Source organism: Lycorma delicatula, chromosome 3, assembly GCF_047948215.1.
Source record: "Lycorma delicatula isolate Av1 chromosome 3, ASM4794821v1, whole genome shotgun sequence".
In the NCBI taxonomy this organism is placed as follows: Eukaryota; Metazoa; Arthropoda; class Insecta; order Hemiptera; family Fulgoridae; genus Lycorma; species Lycorma delicatula.
In genome coordinates, this window is record NC_134457.1 from 99965383 (window position 1) to 99979737 (window position 14355).

The following is a 14355-nucleotide window of genomic DNA, read 5'->3' on the forward strand; positions in this document are numbered from 1 at the left end:
CATTCATCGTACTTCCAAAGCTGCCTGTCATGCACTGGTGCATGACAGGAAACTACTCAATGCTTGGAAATTACTTGACTTTCAAATTACCATTGAATGTATTTTAGGAAGGAAAATTTGTTTGTCCAATTCGCAAAAATGGTTCCTTTGGTAACATTTTTCAAGAAACATAATTCATAGTATGGCATGCGTGTATATTGACTCATAGGGCTCACACTGAAGCTATTGATCAGACATTACAAGATCTTAGATCAAATAATAAACTTATGGATTTTGTAACGTTCATCTTTTCCACAGATTTTTGATAGATTTTACTAATTCCGAAACATACTTGGGCTGATATTATAAAAGCATCTCTAAAATCTTCACACATTTGAAAAAATATTGAAAAACTCAATTTACGTACGATGAGAGCTCATCTTGTGGGAAAATACTCTGAATTTCTGATGTAATTATTGAAAATTGGTGATGGAACTATAGAAAATGATAACAGTTATATAACTATCAATCAAAATACAGGTAAGGTTGTTAGTAAGGTCAGTAATTTGAATTCTGAAGTTTATCCTAACATTTTAGATTTGATGAATATATCGTATCTTTGGTTGTGCGAAAGAGCCATAATTTTGCCAAGGAACATAATGAAAGAAGAAATAAATAATATTATTATTTAAAAATTTTACGATAATTTCAGTGAATATCTATCGGTACCTTTTTAAGCACTGATGATGCAGTACATTATCTGCAAGAGTTTCTTCTTAATACTATCAATCTATCAGAATTTACACCTCATACACTGAAATTAAAAGTTGGTTTTCCAATTATTTTGTTACGTAACCTTTTCAACCTCCCAATTTGCATAATGGTACCAGACTACGGATCAGAGCTATGCGTAACAATATCATTGAAGGTATGCGCACAGAGAAATTGCATTTATTCCTCGAATCCCTGTGTTCTCTACCAGTGGTGGCTCTTGGTTAAAATTAGTGGGTGTTGCTCCAGAAAATTTTTTCTGGGCCTTTTCAAGCCATGGTTGAAGTTTTTTGTAAAATAAAAGAATAAAAAAAAATGAATCAAATCAAATCAAATAGCTGGAAACAGGATAATAATCTAATTCTACGCTTTTTCACATTCAAGAATATGGTATACGGTTTAACCGAATAAATAATGAAATGTCAATACAGATAATATTTTTTAGTATTATTAGAAAATAACTTAATAATATGTCCGCTTAAAAACACTATACTCCAATGGTGCTTAATTTAAATTTCTATGTACACAAAAACAAATACATAATTAATTTTTACTAATTACCTTCTCTTTCGGCCTTCCAGCGTGGTTTTTGGACAGATTTGACAATCAAAGAGTCCTTGCTTTTCGCCATCTTCTGATCACTACTGAAAAAATAACTAAACCACTTTCATATTCCACCGACTAAACTAGAAAAGGAAACGAACAAGGGACGTTCCATACACACGCGGAGTAAAAAGAAGCTACCTTCCATCAGTAGGCCAGGATCAGCACTGCGGGAGCGACAGTGCTTATGTCGCAGCCTCGCGTGCAGCTTCCTATGTGCGCATGCGCACAACAGCCAAACACCACGTTGCTGGAACTGTGAAGTGCACAGTTTCCTACAAAAATTTTTGCATCTTTTTCATAAACTGGGGGATGGCTACTGACATTAAGCTTAAGGATTATATATTGCACAAGTATAAAGAAAGAATTAAAGAAAAAAGGACTCATTATATTAAATGTTATCGATAATATCAAGTGGAAATAGGGGGCGCTGCAGTTCCACAGTGCCAATACCCGAGCCGCCACTGATCCCTACAGATTTACCATTTCAATTTAAACGTTTAAAATTCGCCGTCAGAGTTTCTTTTACTATTACTATTAACAAGAAGCAAGATCAAAGTTCAATCACGTTGGAGTGGATCCGTTTAGTGTTTCTCCTACGGCCAATTATATGCAGGATATTCTAAAAGTGTAAATCCTAACAATCAATAATCCTGATACTAACGGAAATTTGAAAGATTTGAAAATCTTGATACAAAACAAGAAACCTAATTTACCTATAAATTTTATAGTTCTCTTTTTTATCAGGTCTTATGAAATTTATTTTATTGATAAGTTATTATTCATCTGAATTAATATATTTTATCCGGTAAGTGTGAATAGTGACAGCTCTGAGAGAAACAGTCCACACATAATTTCAAAAGACCTACTTCCAAATTTGAAGTGCTATACGCATACACGCGGGCCGCGACGAAGGATGTAGGTATATAATATTTTTACTAGTAAAGTGCGAGTAGTATAAAAAACTCAAAAATAGTATAAATTAATTAATTAAATGATTCACAATGCACTTGATACAAAAACTAAAATTTTAGATACTTATTAATCTATCATACGTATACAAATTTTAGAGTAAAATAGAATGATAAATTACAATTATCTAATCAAGAAGTCTTCTTATTTTTATTTTTAATTCGATATTATGTCGATCTACTGATTAATCCCATTAAATTTATTTAACTGAATTTATAATTTGGCCTTTAGAAAAATAAAACATTACACAATTTACAAAAATATAAGAATAAAAAACCACTGTGAAATCTACACTATGAAGTCATCAACCAAGTCGCTAAATTGTGAGTTTCCCGTATCGTCATCAGTTTTACTCTTCCTGTCATCTAAAGAATTTTTAAAAAATTCCTTTTTATTATCAATTATATACTCCTGTCTAATGTATTCATCTTTTACATTCTTCATTTTTATGGAATAAAGATTCCGATGCGATGCGTCCATTTTATTAAATTAATTTTTCATATCTGTTTAATATTGTCAATGACGAAAGCTGCCAACATAACATTTTACTTCAGGTCATACCGTTTCAAAGGGGTTTAAGTCGGATATATTGGGATAATAGTAACAATTCATGTCTGTTTTTCTGTGATTCATCAAACAAATGAAATTTATATTTTTCTTTGTTTTCTATAATTAAATCGTATGACTGAGGACGAGAATAAAATACTGTTTTTTAATCAGTTCTGCATTTCTTGTTTTCTTGAATTGGATATATAGTTAATTTTTCTTTTAATGTATTGTGATACGATGCGTAGTCTGCAATTACAACCGGGATATATCTTCTTCTGGGAAGATTTTTCATTCATTTTTCTTCAGCCCATTTTAAGTAATTTTCTGAATTCATAAAATCATGATAGCGTTTTTGCGCTTGCTTTCCTAGTTAATAAAGTGGGATAAATCCCACTTCTTCTCCAGCGTGTATTATAATTAATTTAGTGCCATTAGAAATTAGAATTTTCAGTGCGACCCTGAAGGACCATTCTATGATATAGTATAGGTATGATATGATAAAATGTACGCTTCATCGAGTTATACAGTCTCTTATATGTTCTGATTTTTTTTATCGCATCCATGTATTGTATTTTCTTTAAATTTTACGTCGTTTTTCTAATAAGAAGTTTTCTTTTGTTTTCAAGTTTTTTTTTTTAATATATTTAAAGCCTAATTCCTTTTATATTCTTAAACTTGTTTCATTTCCTGAGAATCTTATTCAATCTTTCAGACATAACAGCAATTTTTTAATGGCCGGTAACTCTATGCACTATAAAATTAATTTACGCTCCTTTCATTTCCCCACGTCGAACTATCTAGTCCTTTGACAGGGTTTTCACGATTTGAGTTCTGAAAAAAAGAAGGAGGCTCCGACGGGTTTTGATGTAATTTCTTTATTAAATCTTTTTTTATGGTTCCTTAATCTCTGAACTTGCAATAAGGCACTTTACAAGCATTCTTTCTTCATATTTCTATATTGAAATTCCGATCACCTTTCTCCGATTTTCCAAATCTATCTGTTTTTTTTTTCATGAAATCATATACGTAGATTATTGATAGCTTATCGATTTAATTTTTTATGATTCATCGTGAATTTAGATTCATTCATTTTTCATCACATTAAAAAAATAATACAAAAGAATAAACTGTAACTTATTCTACGCAAAATCTGCTATACAAATCGAGAAAAGCACGAAGCGATACCAGCGGAAACGCACTCTACGAACAAGTAACTAAAGATTATTATTCTGTAATGTTAGCTTAGATTTAGTTCAAGGGAATTGTTATTTATTTAGTATATGATGCGTGCTATCTATCAGGTCATACGCCTATTACTTTTCTGGTCATTTAAAGAGAGTGATTCATCTTTTATGACTAATCGTTTCAGTTTGAAAGGAAACGTTCACAGACTATGCTCGTTCGCAGATATCTTGTCTGTGTGGGATTCCTGTTTCTTAAGATAATAGATTTTATCTAGATTTGCAGCGTTTGTTATTTTTAAATGAATTTTCATAACAAAAATTAATTTGACTAATATATTATTTTCCAAGAAATTGAAATTACTAGTACAAGGGTAATAATTTAATACAATAATTGTAATGGCAATAATACTAGTAGTAGTGGTGTAATTAACATTACACCTTACATCTGTTGCCGCAAAAACGTTTCTGAGGACTGTAAAAATGAAAGTAAAGTGGATTCTTGTTTTGTAAAACTGGTGGGAAGAAAATGTTTTTAGAATGGTTGATATACAGTGTATTAGCTGTCGGACAGCTGGAGTCAGATTCTGTGGGACACCTACACATACTGCTAAATCAATTTGTTCTGATACGGGAGATCTTGAACTTTTCTTTTTACACAAACCCCCTGTGTTTTCTAACTGTTTTTTTCTAGCCGTGGATGACTTGCTTTGCAAGTGGTCGTTAAAGTATTTTGTTCTGAAGTTCAAATAATAATCGAGTTTGTACTGGCTAATTCGAGCATGTAAATAACTTTCTCCACAGGAATAGAGACCATCTTTCCAGACTAGTTATGAGACACAATAATTAATATTGATGTTTATCGTAGCAGTTGGGTCAACTTAAACCACATTAGTTATTGCTTTTACGTACAAGATTTACGTTTTTTTATAAACCGAAAAAAATGTCTGTTTAATTCATTATCACGAATAATAAGATAAAATGAAAACAATGAAATGTTTCCTTATCAGCATGAATAAAAAAACTAACACACTTTATTTTGTATAGAAATATCATTATGTCATAATGCATTACTTACATGCTGAAGCAAAGGATAAATAATGAAACAAGATATTGAGAATCATGAAGCTACAAGCACTAAAATTTCGAACAATATCAAGTACGCTTAATTATTATAGCTCTACAGTCCTTCGTGAAATATGGCTTCTTTTTAGTTTCACAACGGCTAGTATTTTACAAAGCAAGATCGTCGTCTCATGCCCTTGACAAGTATGGAATTTTATATCCTTAACAAGATATGTAATTAAACATAAAAAATTATGTAATTTTACATAAATGTTTAGGGCTAAAAAATTAATAGATATTCACTACAACTGTACAAACCCAAAACAACTAATCGTTGTTAGTGAAAAATAATAAGTAAAATATTTTATAATAGTACGTTAATAATTAAAGAGACAAATGGCAACAACAGAAAAGTATTATTTAACAGAATAAACTGAAACTGTCTGACGTTTAAGTTGGCAACCCCGAACGAAAATATCAGTTATTCAAAAAAAATCTCCAATATTATAACCTGTTTTGTTTATTTCAAAATGTCGACTTTGATGTTTGAAACATGTATCGTGGAAGAAGAGCTTCTGTGATTTTTATTTTCTGAAAGTGCAGAACCGGCCGAAATTTACTCGCTAATATAAAAGTTCAGGTGAAAAGTGTATTAAACGTGAAAATTTGATCGAAAGTTTAAATCGGGCTGAACAAGGTCACCGATTTTCATCATAGCGGAAGACCAGTGGAAGTTTCGAATGATGCTTTTAAAAATCGCATTAATGATCTTATTAGCAAGAACAGAACATACAAACGTGGGATATTGCTGAAACTTATAGTGGGAGTGTCGGTATTATCCATTCCATTATCCATAATAAGGTGAATTACCGCAAAACGTGTTCAAATTGGGTTCCGTGTTAGTCGACTCAAAATCAAAACGACACCCTAATTCACATTTTTACCAAACTTAAATAACATTTTTAGCGAAAGTAATGCTTTTATAGATCGCAAAATAATGTGTGATGAAACTTGGATTCACCATTTCGAGCCAGAATCCAAAACGGCAGAGTACAGAATAGAAACATCCGACTTCGTCTCACTCTGGGAAATATTCAAAACCTATGCTTTAGCTAGTAAACTGATGATAAGAATGTTTAGGAACTAAAAAAGCCCAATTTTTTCCTATTATTTGAAATAAAAACGTACAATCAGCAGTAAAAACTATTGTGTCATACTAGAAAATAAAGTTAAACTGGAAATAAGAAGGAAATATCCTGGTTCTCTCTCAAAAGATAATTCTTTTGTATAATAATAATTATTCAACTAATTAAAAGTAATACTACTAATTGAAAGTAAAGGAAAAAAATTATCAAAAACTCTTCTAGCATAAAAATATATATGATAATATTAAATATTTTGCAGTAACCTGGTACTACGCAAAAACAGAAACATCCGGTTCAAAACTTCGTTATTATCGTGCAAGATACCACGGATGTTTCTGAGTAGATTAAATTTACGACGCAAAGCCGCATAAGCCGTTTTTTAGTCATGGCGCTTATACTGCCAATATTAAGTTTCTGCCAACACTTTAAAATATTTATAACTAAAATAGAAAAGTTTTTTTTTTTTTTTGCTGATCTATGTACGATGCGCTCTTGCTGGTCGAAGAAGGTTCGCGGAGGGTAGTTGAATTCCGACCTACTCAAGCATACTCGAGCTATAGGGTCAACAACATAAGATGACGTTTAGCCCGGAGAAGACTACTATGATGATCCTGAAAGGCCGTTTGGCTGTGAGGCGGCGAGTCCGCGTATCGATGTTAAGCCAACGTATTAGATATGTTCAAAAGTACCACGGGGTGTTTCTTGATGGGAAATTGCAGTTTAAGAATGTAATGGCTTCTTCGGAATTCGATATGTGATCAATCCTGATAAGGGTCTTAATTTTAAGAATATGAGTGTCTTATACAGGGGCATCTGCGAGGCAAATATGTATGCTATATGCGGCGCTTGTTTGGGCGGATAGGCTGAAATTTAAAAGCTATCAGGATATTTTCTTACGGGCTCAACGCCTTATATTGCTAACCGTAACGAGTGTTTACCGTAAAATTTCACGGGAGGCGTTCTTGGCGATCGCAGGCGTGAAACAAATAGACTTGATTGCGTCTGAGAGGCAGCAGCGTTATGTTACTAAGAAGTCAGGTGAATTTAGGAATCCCACCGGGTTGGTCTAGTGGTAAACGCGTCTTCCCAAATCAACTGATTTGGAAGTCGAGAGTTCCAGCGTTCAAGTCCTATTAAAGCCAGCTATTTTTACACGGACTTGAATACTAGATCGTGGATACCGGTGTTCTTTGGTGATTGGGTTTCAATTAACCACACATCTCAGGTATGGTCGAACTGAGAATGTACAAGACTACACTTCATTCACACCCATACATATCATCCTCATTCATCCTCTGAAGTATTATCTAAACGGTAGTTATCAGAGGCTAAACAGGAAAAAGAAAGAAAGGTGAATTTAGGAGGTAGAACAGCATGGTCTCGTCTGGCCTGTGGCAGGCCAGATGGGATAAGACGTGAGATGGGATGAGTGTGGGCGTTATACGCATTATCTTTTCCCTAATGTTGTTGATTTGCGGGACGCCTCTTGGGTTTACCCGAACAAGTATATGATGCAATTTCTTTCAGGGTATGACGCTTTTCGGGATAGACTAGAGAAATTCAGCCTGGCGGACTCTGGTATGTGTCCGCAACGCGGATTGTTGGACGATGCTTATCATGTGATATATGAATGTGCTAGATATGATTTAATGCGCACGGAGACTATTTGTAGGCTTTATATTATCGGGTCGACACTTAATCTCCATGTTAATTGGAAAAGCCAGGCCGAATGGATGATCGTAAAAAGTTTTATTCCATATTTGGCAAAAGAAAGGATCGCTGAAAGGGTGTGATATTCTCTTGGACTATCCTTCTTTGTGTTTATGTTTGGTTTTATTGTTTTGTTGCTGTTTGGTTATAGATTTTTTCTTTTTTGTTGGTTATGTTATGTTACATTATTTAATGTTATTGTTATGTTTTTAGTCGTTTTTGTGCTGCGTTTTATGATTCGTTGTGTGTCGAACCCATTTTTGCCTTTCGGGTAGGTAGAGTTCAGTTTCTTCCTTTTTAAGCAGTCATTTAATCTTGTTTGAGACTTGGTTAGATGTGTTTTGTTTGAAGCTTGTTATTTAGTAGTACACCGATGGGAATGTCGCTTGTGGCATTCGCATCGGTGGCATGCTGGCTTCAGAAGGAGGTCTGTTCGCCTCTTCCTGGTAGATCAAACTGGAGTCCATAATAAAACAAGTCAGGGGTATGAACTGAAGTTGAGTTCACAAGGGAACTAGGAATAAATTTCGTTGTTGCAAACAACATTTCTGGTGGTATGTTTTTGTTAAATTGCCTCGTACTTCGAGACATTTACTAGAAATTGGCTCAAATTAAAGGTAGAACTAGGCGCGGCGAACTCGGTAAGCTAGTTCAGAGAGCAACGATGTAGGACATTCAAGATGTCCGGACGAGGCCTACAGCGAAGGTAAAAGCTGAGTTTGAAAATTACCGATGTAAATATCTACCGAGGTGTCATGATTCGACTTCCGGAAAATTTCGACATATCTTCTCGTTTCACATCCCCCAGATCCCAAAACCACCGTCAGTTCAAAAGTTTATTTTATATATATTTTATAGTTTAAAAATTTATTTCAGGTTCACTAGCTAGTATTCTTCCAGCTATTAACGATCTGTCCAACACGATGCTGTTATTGATTAAATTATTATATATGAAGTTCAGCGCAGTCCAGACGTCAGTTACACGGCGTCTTTCTAAGCGGATCAGAGTTTCTCATTCGATGGTTTGGAGGACACTAAAACAAAACAAGTTTTATCCTTATCATAAACAGCCAGTTCAACATTTACACCCAGGAGACTTGGTAGTCATCTTAATAAAGATAATCATCTTTATTAAGATGATTATCTGAGGTAACTAAACGATCTTTTTTTTTAATGAAATAAAGTACTCTGTTATACCTTAGGCTTTTAATTTTTTTTCTTTGTGGCAAAGGAAAGATTAATGAAATGATTATTTCTTTGTTTTGATAAGAAATATAGATAATACATCCTTGTCAAGAGTTATATTATAAACCTAATAATTAAATTTTTGTGATAAAATTGTCATATTTCTCTTATCTGGGATTTTTTAAATTAAAAAAGTCATGTAAACAATATTATAAAAATATTTGTTAAAAATAATAAAAAACCAAAAATTTCATTGTTTATTTTGGAGTGTTTATTTATTTATTTATTTTTATTAATAATTAAATTAAATTTAAAAAAATATATTTTATACAATTATATATAAATATATTGTTTAATTTAAATATCTGGTTGTTTATCTATATATCTCTGCTGTTTATATTTTAAAATAATTATGTTAGCACTCGGATCACAGCGCTTAATGACAGCCCTGAAGAACTAAAAAGGGCAATAAAAGCAGTTCAGAAGTGTGTCAAGAAATTTGTTGAAAATGGCGGACTCATTTTTGAAAATTTTTTATAATCTGGTACGTATAATGCACTTTGGTCTAGCGTATTATTTCTAAATAAAATTCGAAATTTTATAACTTTTTTTAGTTTTATTCAACTTATCTTACACCATTTTGTTCAAAATTAAATTCTGCACAAATTTTGTTTAAACGTTTTATGTGTTTGTTACCCATTTAACAAAGTTATTGTACGTCAAACATAAAAAAAACCAGGGTTTTTCTAATTTAGTGGCTTTTACTCCATATTTTTCAAAAGCTACTGCATAAACGGTTCTGTAACCTATTTTATTCGATTTTTCAGGTAAAAAACCATAAGAATCACTAATTCTGCCCCTTAATTAACATCCTAAAAATTTCAGTACGACCTCATTTCACCGAGATAACTGAAATCTAAGCTAAATCTTTCACTAGCCGTAACTCGCAGACAAATTATTAGGACATATGTTTACATGAACGTTTTCTATTATTTTCACAACCAAAATTATGAAAGTCCCGGGGACTTCGTGATACACTCTGTATAATTTCTGCTTACTTTATTTTACTTATTTTTTTAGTAATTTATAATTTGAGCTATCTCAGATACAATAATCAAAATAAATCAATTTCTGAATCAGTCTGTCCGGTTACACAAGACCACTTTTTTGTCTGTTATAAATTTTCTACCAGACAAAAACGGTAATGGTTATAGGTAAACTGACATGTCACAAGTCCTTTTCCAAACAGCACAACCATTCCGACAAATAAACGCTTCCCATGTCAGACTAGGGAATGTGAGGAATTAAGTGTTTTTTGTTTTTTTTTTAATTGTTTTCTACACAAAGTTACACGTAGTACTTTTGCATTCCATGTCCACTCATTAATTAATATTCAGCCATAGAAGTGACGCCTTTACTATGTTAACTGCAAAAACTGGTACATAGTGAACATTACTCTGAGAAAACAGTAAATTAGTACTCCTCTTTCTGGAGGAGTACTCCATATTACACACGATAAAGAGTACCAGACTTTAGTAGTTCAATGGTATTCAAGACCTAGTGATACTTTATTGCATTCCAAGAACATTTCATTTTGAGTATACAAAAATTGATAATGAAGTAATTTATTTCACTTTGATTAGTTAATGTGAAAATGTAATGATTCTCGTGATTGGTGTTCATGAGCTTAGTAATCCTTCGTGGATTGTCTCAATGTTTCCTAATCAAGTGTAGATTTATACAAAACATTTTTATAATTTGAAGATTTGTATAAAATCTTTAAACTTTTCTAAAATGTATTTCTTATTACCACTCACGAACATTTCATTTCTGTTAGTTATCATTTTACAATTTTTAAACAAATGATTTCCCGATTATTGGTGATTTTCCAATCAATACTATAACAGGAATCGACTGTTATAATAATACCGGTGTGTTCGATTTCATTTGCTGAGAAAGAAATAGCATTCAGTAATTAAAAAAAACCTTTATTTCACCGGTGGGTCAGAAGTGATATAATTTGTATACAAATATTATTTCACCGTGTCCAAATTTTTAAAATCTTACAATAATTTTTAACGAATAATAATTATAGATGCCCTAAATAATTTTTCTAACTTGACTATTACATCAATGTACAGTGCAACCGGTATATTTAGTTAATATTTAGGTAGCCTGTATTTGAAATTTATAAGTAAGACCTGTAACCTTTTCTGCGTTTATTTCTATCAATCAAAGCAGTAACATGAAACACTAGGCTGTCTTGTTTTGTTTTTTCCGTAAATAATACATTAGAATTAATCGTGATAACGACTGATAACGCCTGACCTCAGTTTAGCGATCAGAAATAAATATTTGTATTCAAAAAAGTAAGAAACTAAGTACAAATAAAATGTAATAACTACATTAGTCAACATTGTTATCTTACAGGAACTGAGCAGAAAACCTAAGGTAATGGGTTTTTAACCCGTTGTAATTTCTCAGAGCGCTTAGAGTAACAATGTCCAAAAAATGGCGGAAATAAGAAATGTTTAGTTGGAATACTCTGCACTATGTTAGTTTAACGTAAACTTTTCCTTGTTCCCCTTCCATAATCCTTTTGAATATGATAAGTAATACAGTGACGTCTTCGTGGCTTGTCTCTTAGTTCATTGTTTTGTGTAGGGAACATAAGAACGGTTGGTGTAGGTTTTTCCATGTTTTTTCAGATTTGTTTAACAGTGTGATCTTTATAACAACTGAGACAGTTTCTGGAATCAAATGAAGAAAATGGGATTAAAGAAAAAAAACGGTATTTTAAAAAGCATTCAAATGAAAGCAGCAGGTAAATAAATCCATTGTTATATTAGATATAATACGCAAGTGATATGACATTTGTTACTATAATGGTAAAGTGAATATTTATGGATTGAAAAAATGCCATATTTGTACCGAAAACCGAACCCAGCAACAACCCAACTGTGATTAATATAATTTAATTTCGTAATAGTTTTTATTTTACGAAATGGGAACTCAGTTTTAAACTTAATTTCATTATTACGTTTTATTAAGATGATTATCTGAGGTAACTAAACGATTTTTTTTTAATGAAATAAAGTACTCTGTTATACCTTAGGCTTTTATTTTTTTTTCTTTGTGGCAAAGGAAAGATTAATGAAATGATTATTTCTTTGTTTTGATAAGAAATATAGATAATACATCCTTGTCAAGAGTTATATTATAAACCTAATAATTAAATTTTTGTGATAAAATTGTCATATTTCTCTTATCTGGGATTTTTTAAATTAAAAAAGTCATGTAAACAATATTATAAAAATATTTGCTAAAAATAATAAAAAACCAAAAATTACATTGTTTATTTTGGAGTGTTTTTTATTATTTATTTTTATTAATTAAATTAAAACTAAAAAAATATATTTTATACAATTATATATAAATATATTGTTTAATTTAAATATCTGGTTGTTTATCTATATATCTCTGCTGTTTATATTTTAAAATAATTGTGTTAGCACTCTTGTCACGTTAATTTTTCCCATATTTTCCTGAGGTAAAAAATGTAAAATTAAAATAAAATTTCAGATTAGTGAAAATATTTATCTTTTTTTATGAACTAACAGCTATTTTGTTCTGGTATTAGGAATCCTCAATTTTTTCACTATTAGTAAGTAAAATGAGCTGTAATGATTTAGGAATGATTAAGTAATAATGAATGTGTATTATTAAATGTACTTTTTTAGAGGGAAGTTTAAATTTTGAAATTGTATGGTTGAAAAATGATGTACAATTTAAACTGTAGTTGATGAATTTTTAGGCTGGGAGCGTGTGCGTTCTGAACTGTTGTAATGCAGTGGGTTTATATGATGCTTGTAATGTGTGTGTGGGTTTATTGATAATGTCATTTCTTGTAGTTTGATTGTGTCTTGTACCAACTAATACATTTTTTATTGAAATTTTTACCATACTTTAATTTGAGGTTCAGGCAGTGTAATTTGTAAGTTCTATGTATCAATTTTGGTTATTGTCTTGAATATGTTGTCTTTTTATTTTTTTATCTGTTTAGTCTCTGGTACCACCATGTGATATTAAACTTCAGAGGATGAATGAGAATGATATGTATGAATGTAAATGAAGTTTAGTCTTGTACAATCTCAGGTCAACCATTCCTGAGATGTGTGTCGTGTTCTTTATGAGCTTGTTTTATTACATCTTAAGTTCATATTTGAAGTTGCTTTCAGTTATGGGCAAATGGTTAGAAACTAAATAATACAAGTTTAATGAATGTTTATTGGAATTTTCTGAAACGTTTGAAATTATGTTTGTTATTCATTTTTATTTATGTGATTGTTAAATAATCTAGGAATTTTAGTTTATCAGTTTTTGTTGTGAATGTTAATAATAAATTAATGTATTTGTGCTCTATATGAATTCTTGGAGAACTCTTTTTAACTATGAACTCACAGAGAATCCTTCATATGCATTGTTTCTCTTTTTATATTTTTATACATTAGTGAATTAGTTTTGTATGGATTTTCAGTTTTGTTGAGGTTCATTTTTTCAGTGTGGAGAGCAGAGTTATATTTGCATATTTTGTAGGAGGCTTAAGTTTTTCATGTTCATAGGACCATTTTTATATTATTTAGTCTGTAAAGAGATGCTATGCTAATTTGTAGTTATGGGATATATTTCTATTTATCAATTCAAAATTGTTTTGTATTGTTAAAATCTCTTTTACATATATCAGCTGGGCTGTATATAGCCGTCAATGTACAGTATACTACTGTTATAATTAGACTGTCTTCATGGGTCTTAGGAATGAAATAGAGTACTGGAGATTTCAGTCTGGTTAGTGTTCTTTTATAGAGGTAAAATTATATGTTAGTGATGGTTGTTAGCATTTTTTATTTAATGTGTGTATGTGTGCGTGTGTGTGTGGGTGTATGTGTATATATTTTCAGGTATTAACATATCTAACCAATCGGGTTGGTCTAGTGGTGAACTCATCATCCCAAATCACCTGATTTTGAAGTCAAGAGTTCTAAGGTTCAAATCCTAGTAAAGACAGTTATTTTTATATGGATTTGAATGCTACATTGTGGATACCAGTGTTCTTTGGTAGCTGTGTTTAAATTAACCACACATCTCAGAAATGATCAACCTGAGACTGTACAAGGCTACAACACTCCTTTTAAATT

The 14355-nt window shown here is 31.5% G+C and overlaps 2 protein-coding genes across 2 annotated transcripts in view; one reads left to right on the forward strand and one right to left on the reverse strand.

Moving 5' to 3' along the window:
* Nucleotides 1-14355, reverse strand: part of LOC142321822 (targeting protein for Xklp2-like) — a 58303-nt gene that overhangs the window by 42810 nt on the left and 1138 nt on the right. The gene's annotated exons all lie outside the window — the stretch shown is intronic.
* The window catches only part of imd (death domain-containing immune deficiency protein), a 32592-nt gene continuing 30018 nt past the window's right edge, over nt 11782-14355 (forward strand). Inside the window, exon 1 of the mRNA XM_075360252.1 lies at nt 11782-11984. Coding sequence (XP_075216367.1) covers nt 11921-11984 — 64 coding nt within the window. The 5' untranslated portion in view covers nt 11782-11920. The remainder of the gene's footprint in view (nt 11985-14355) is intronic.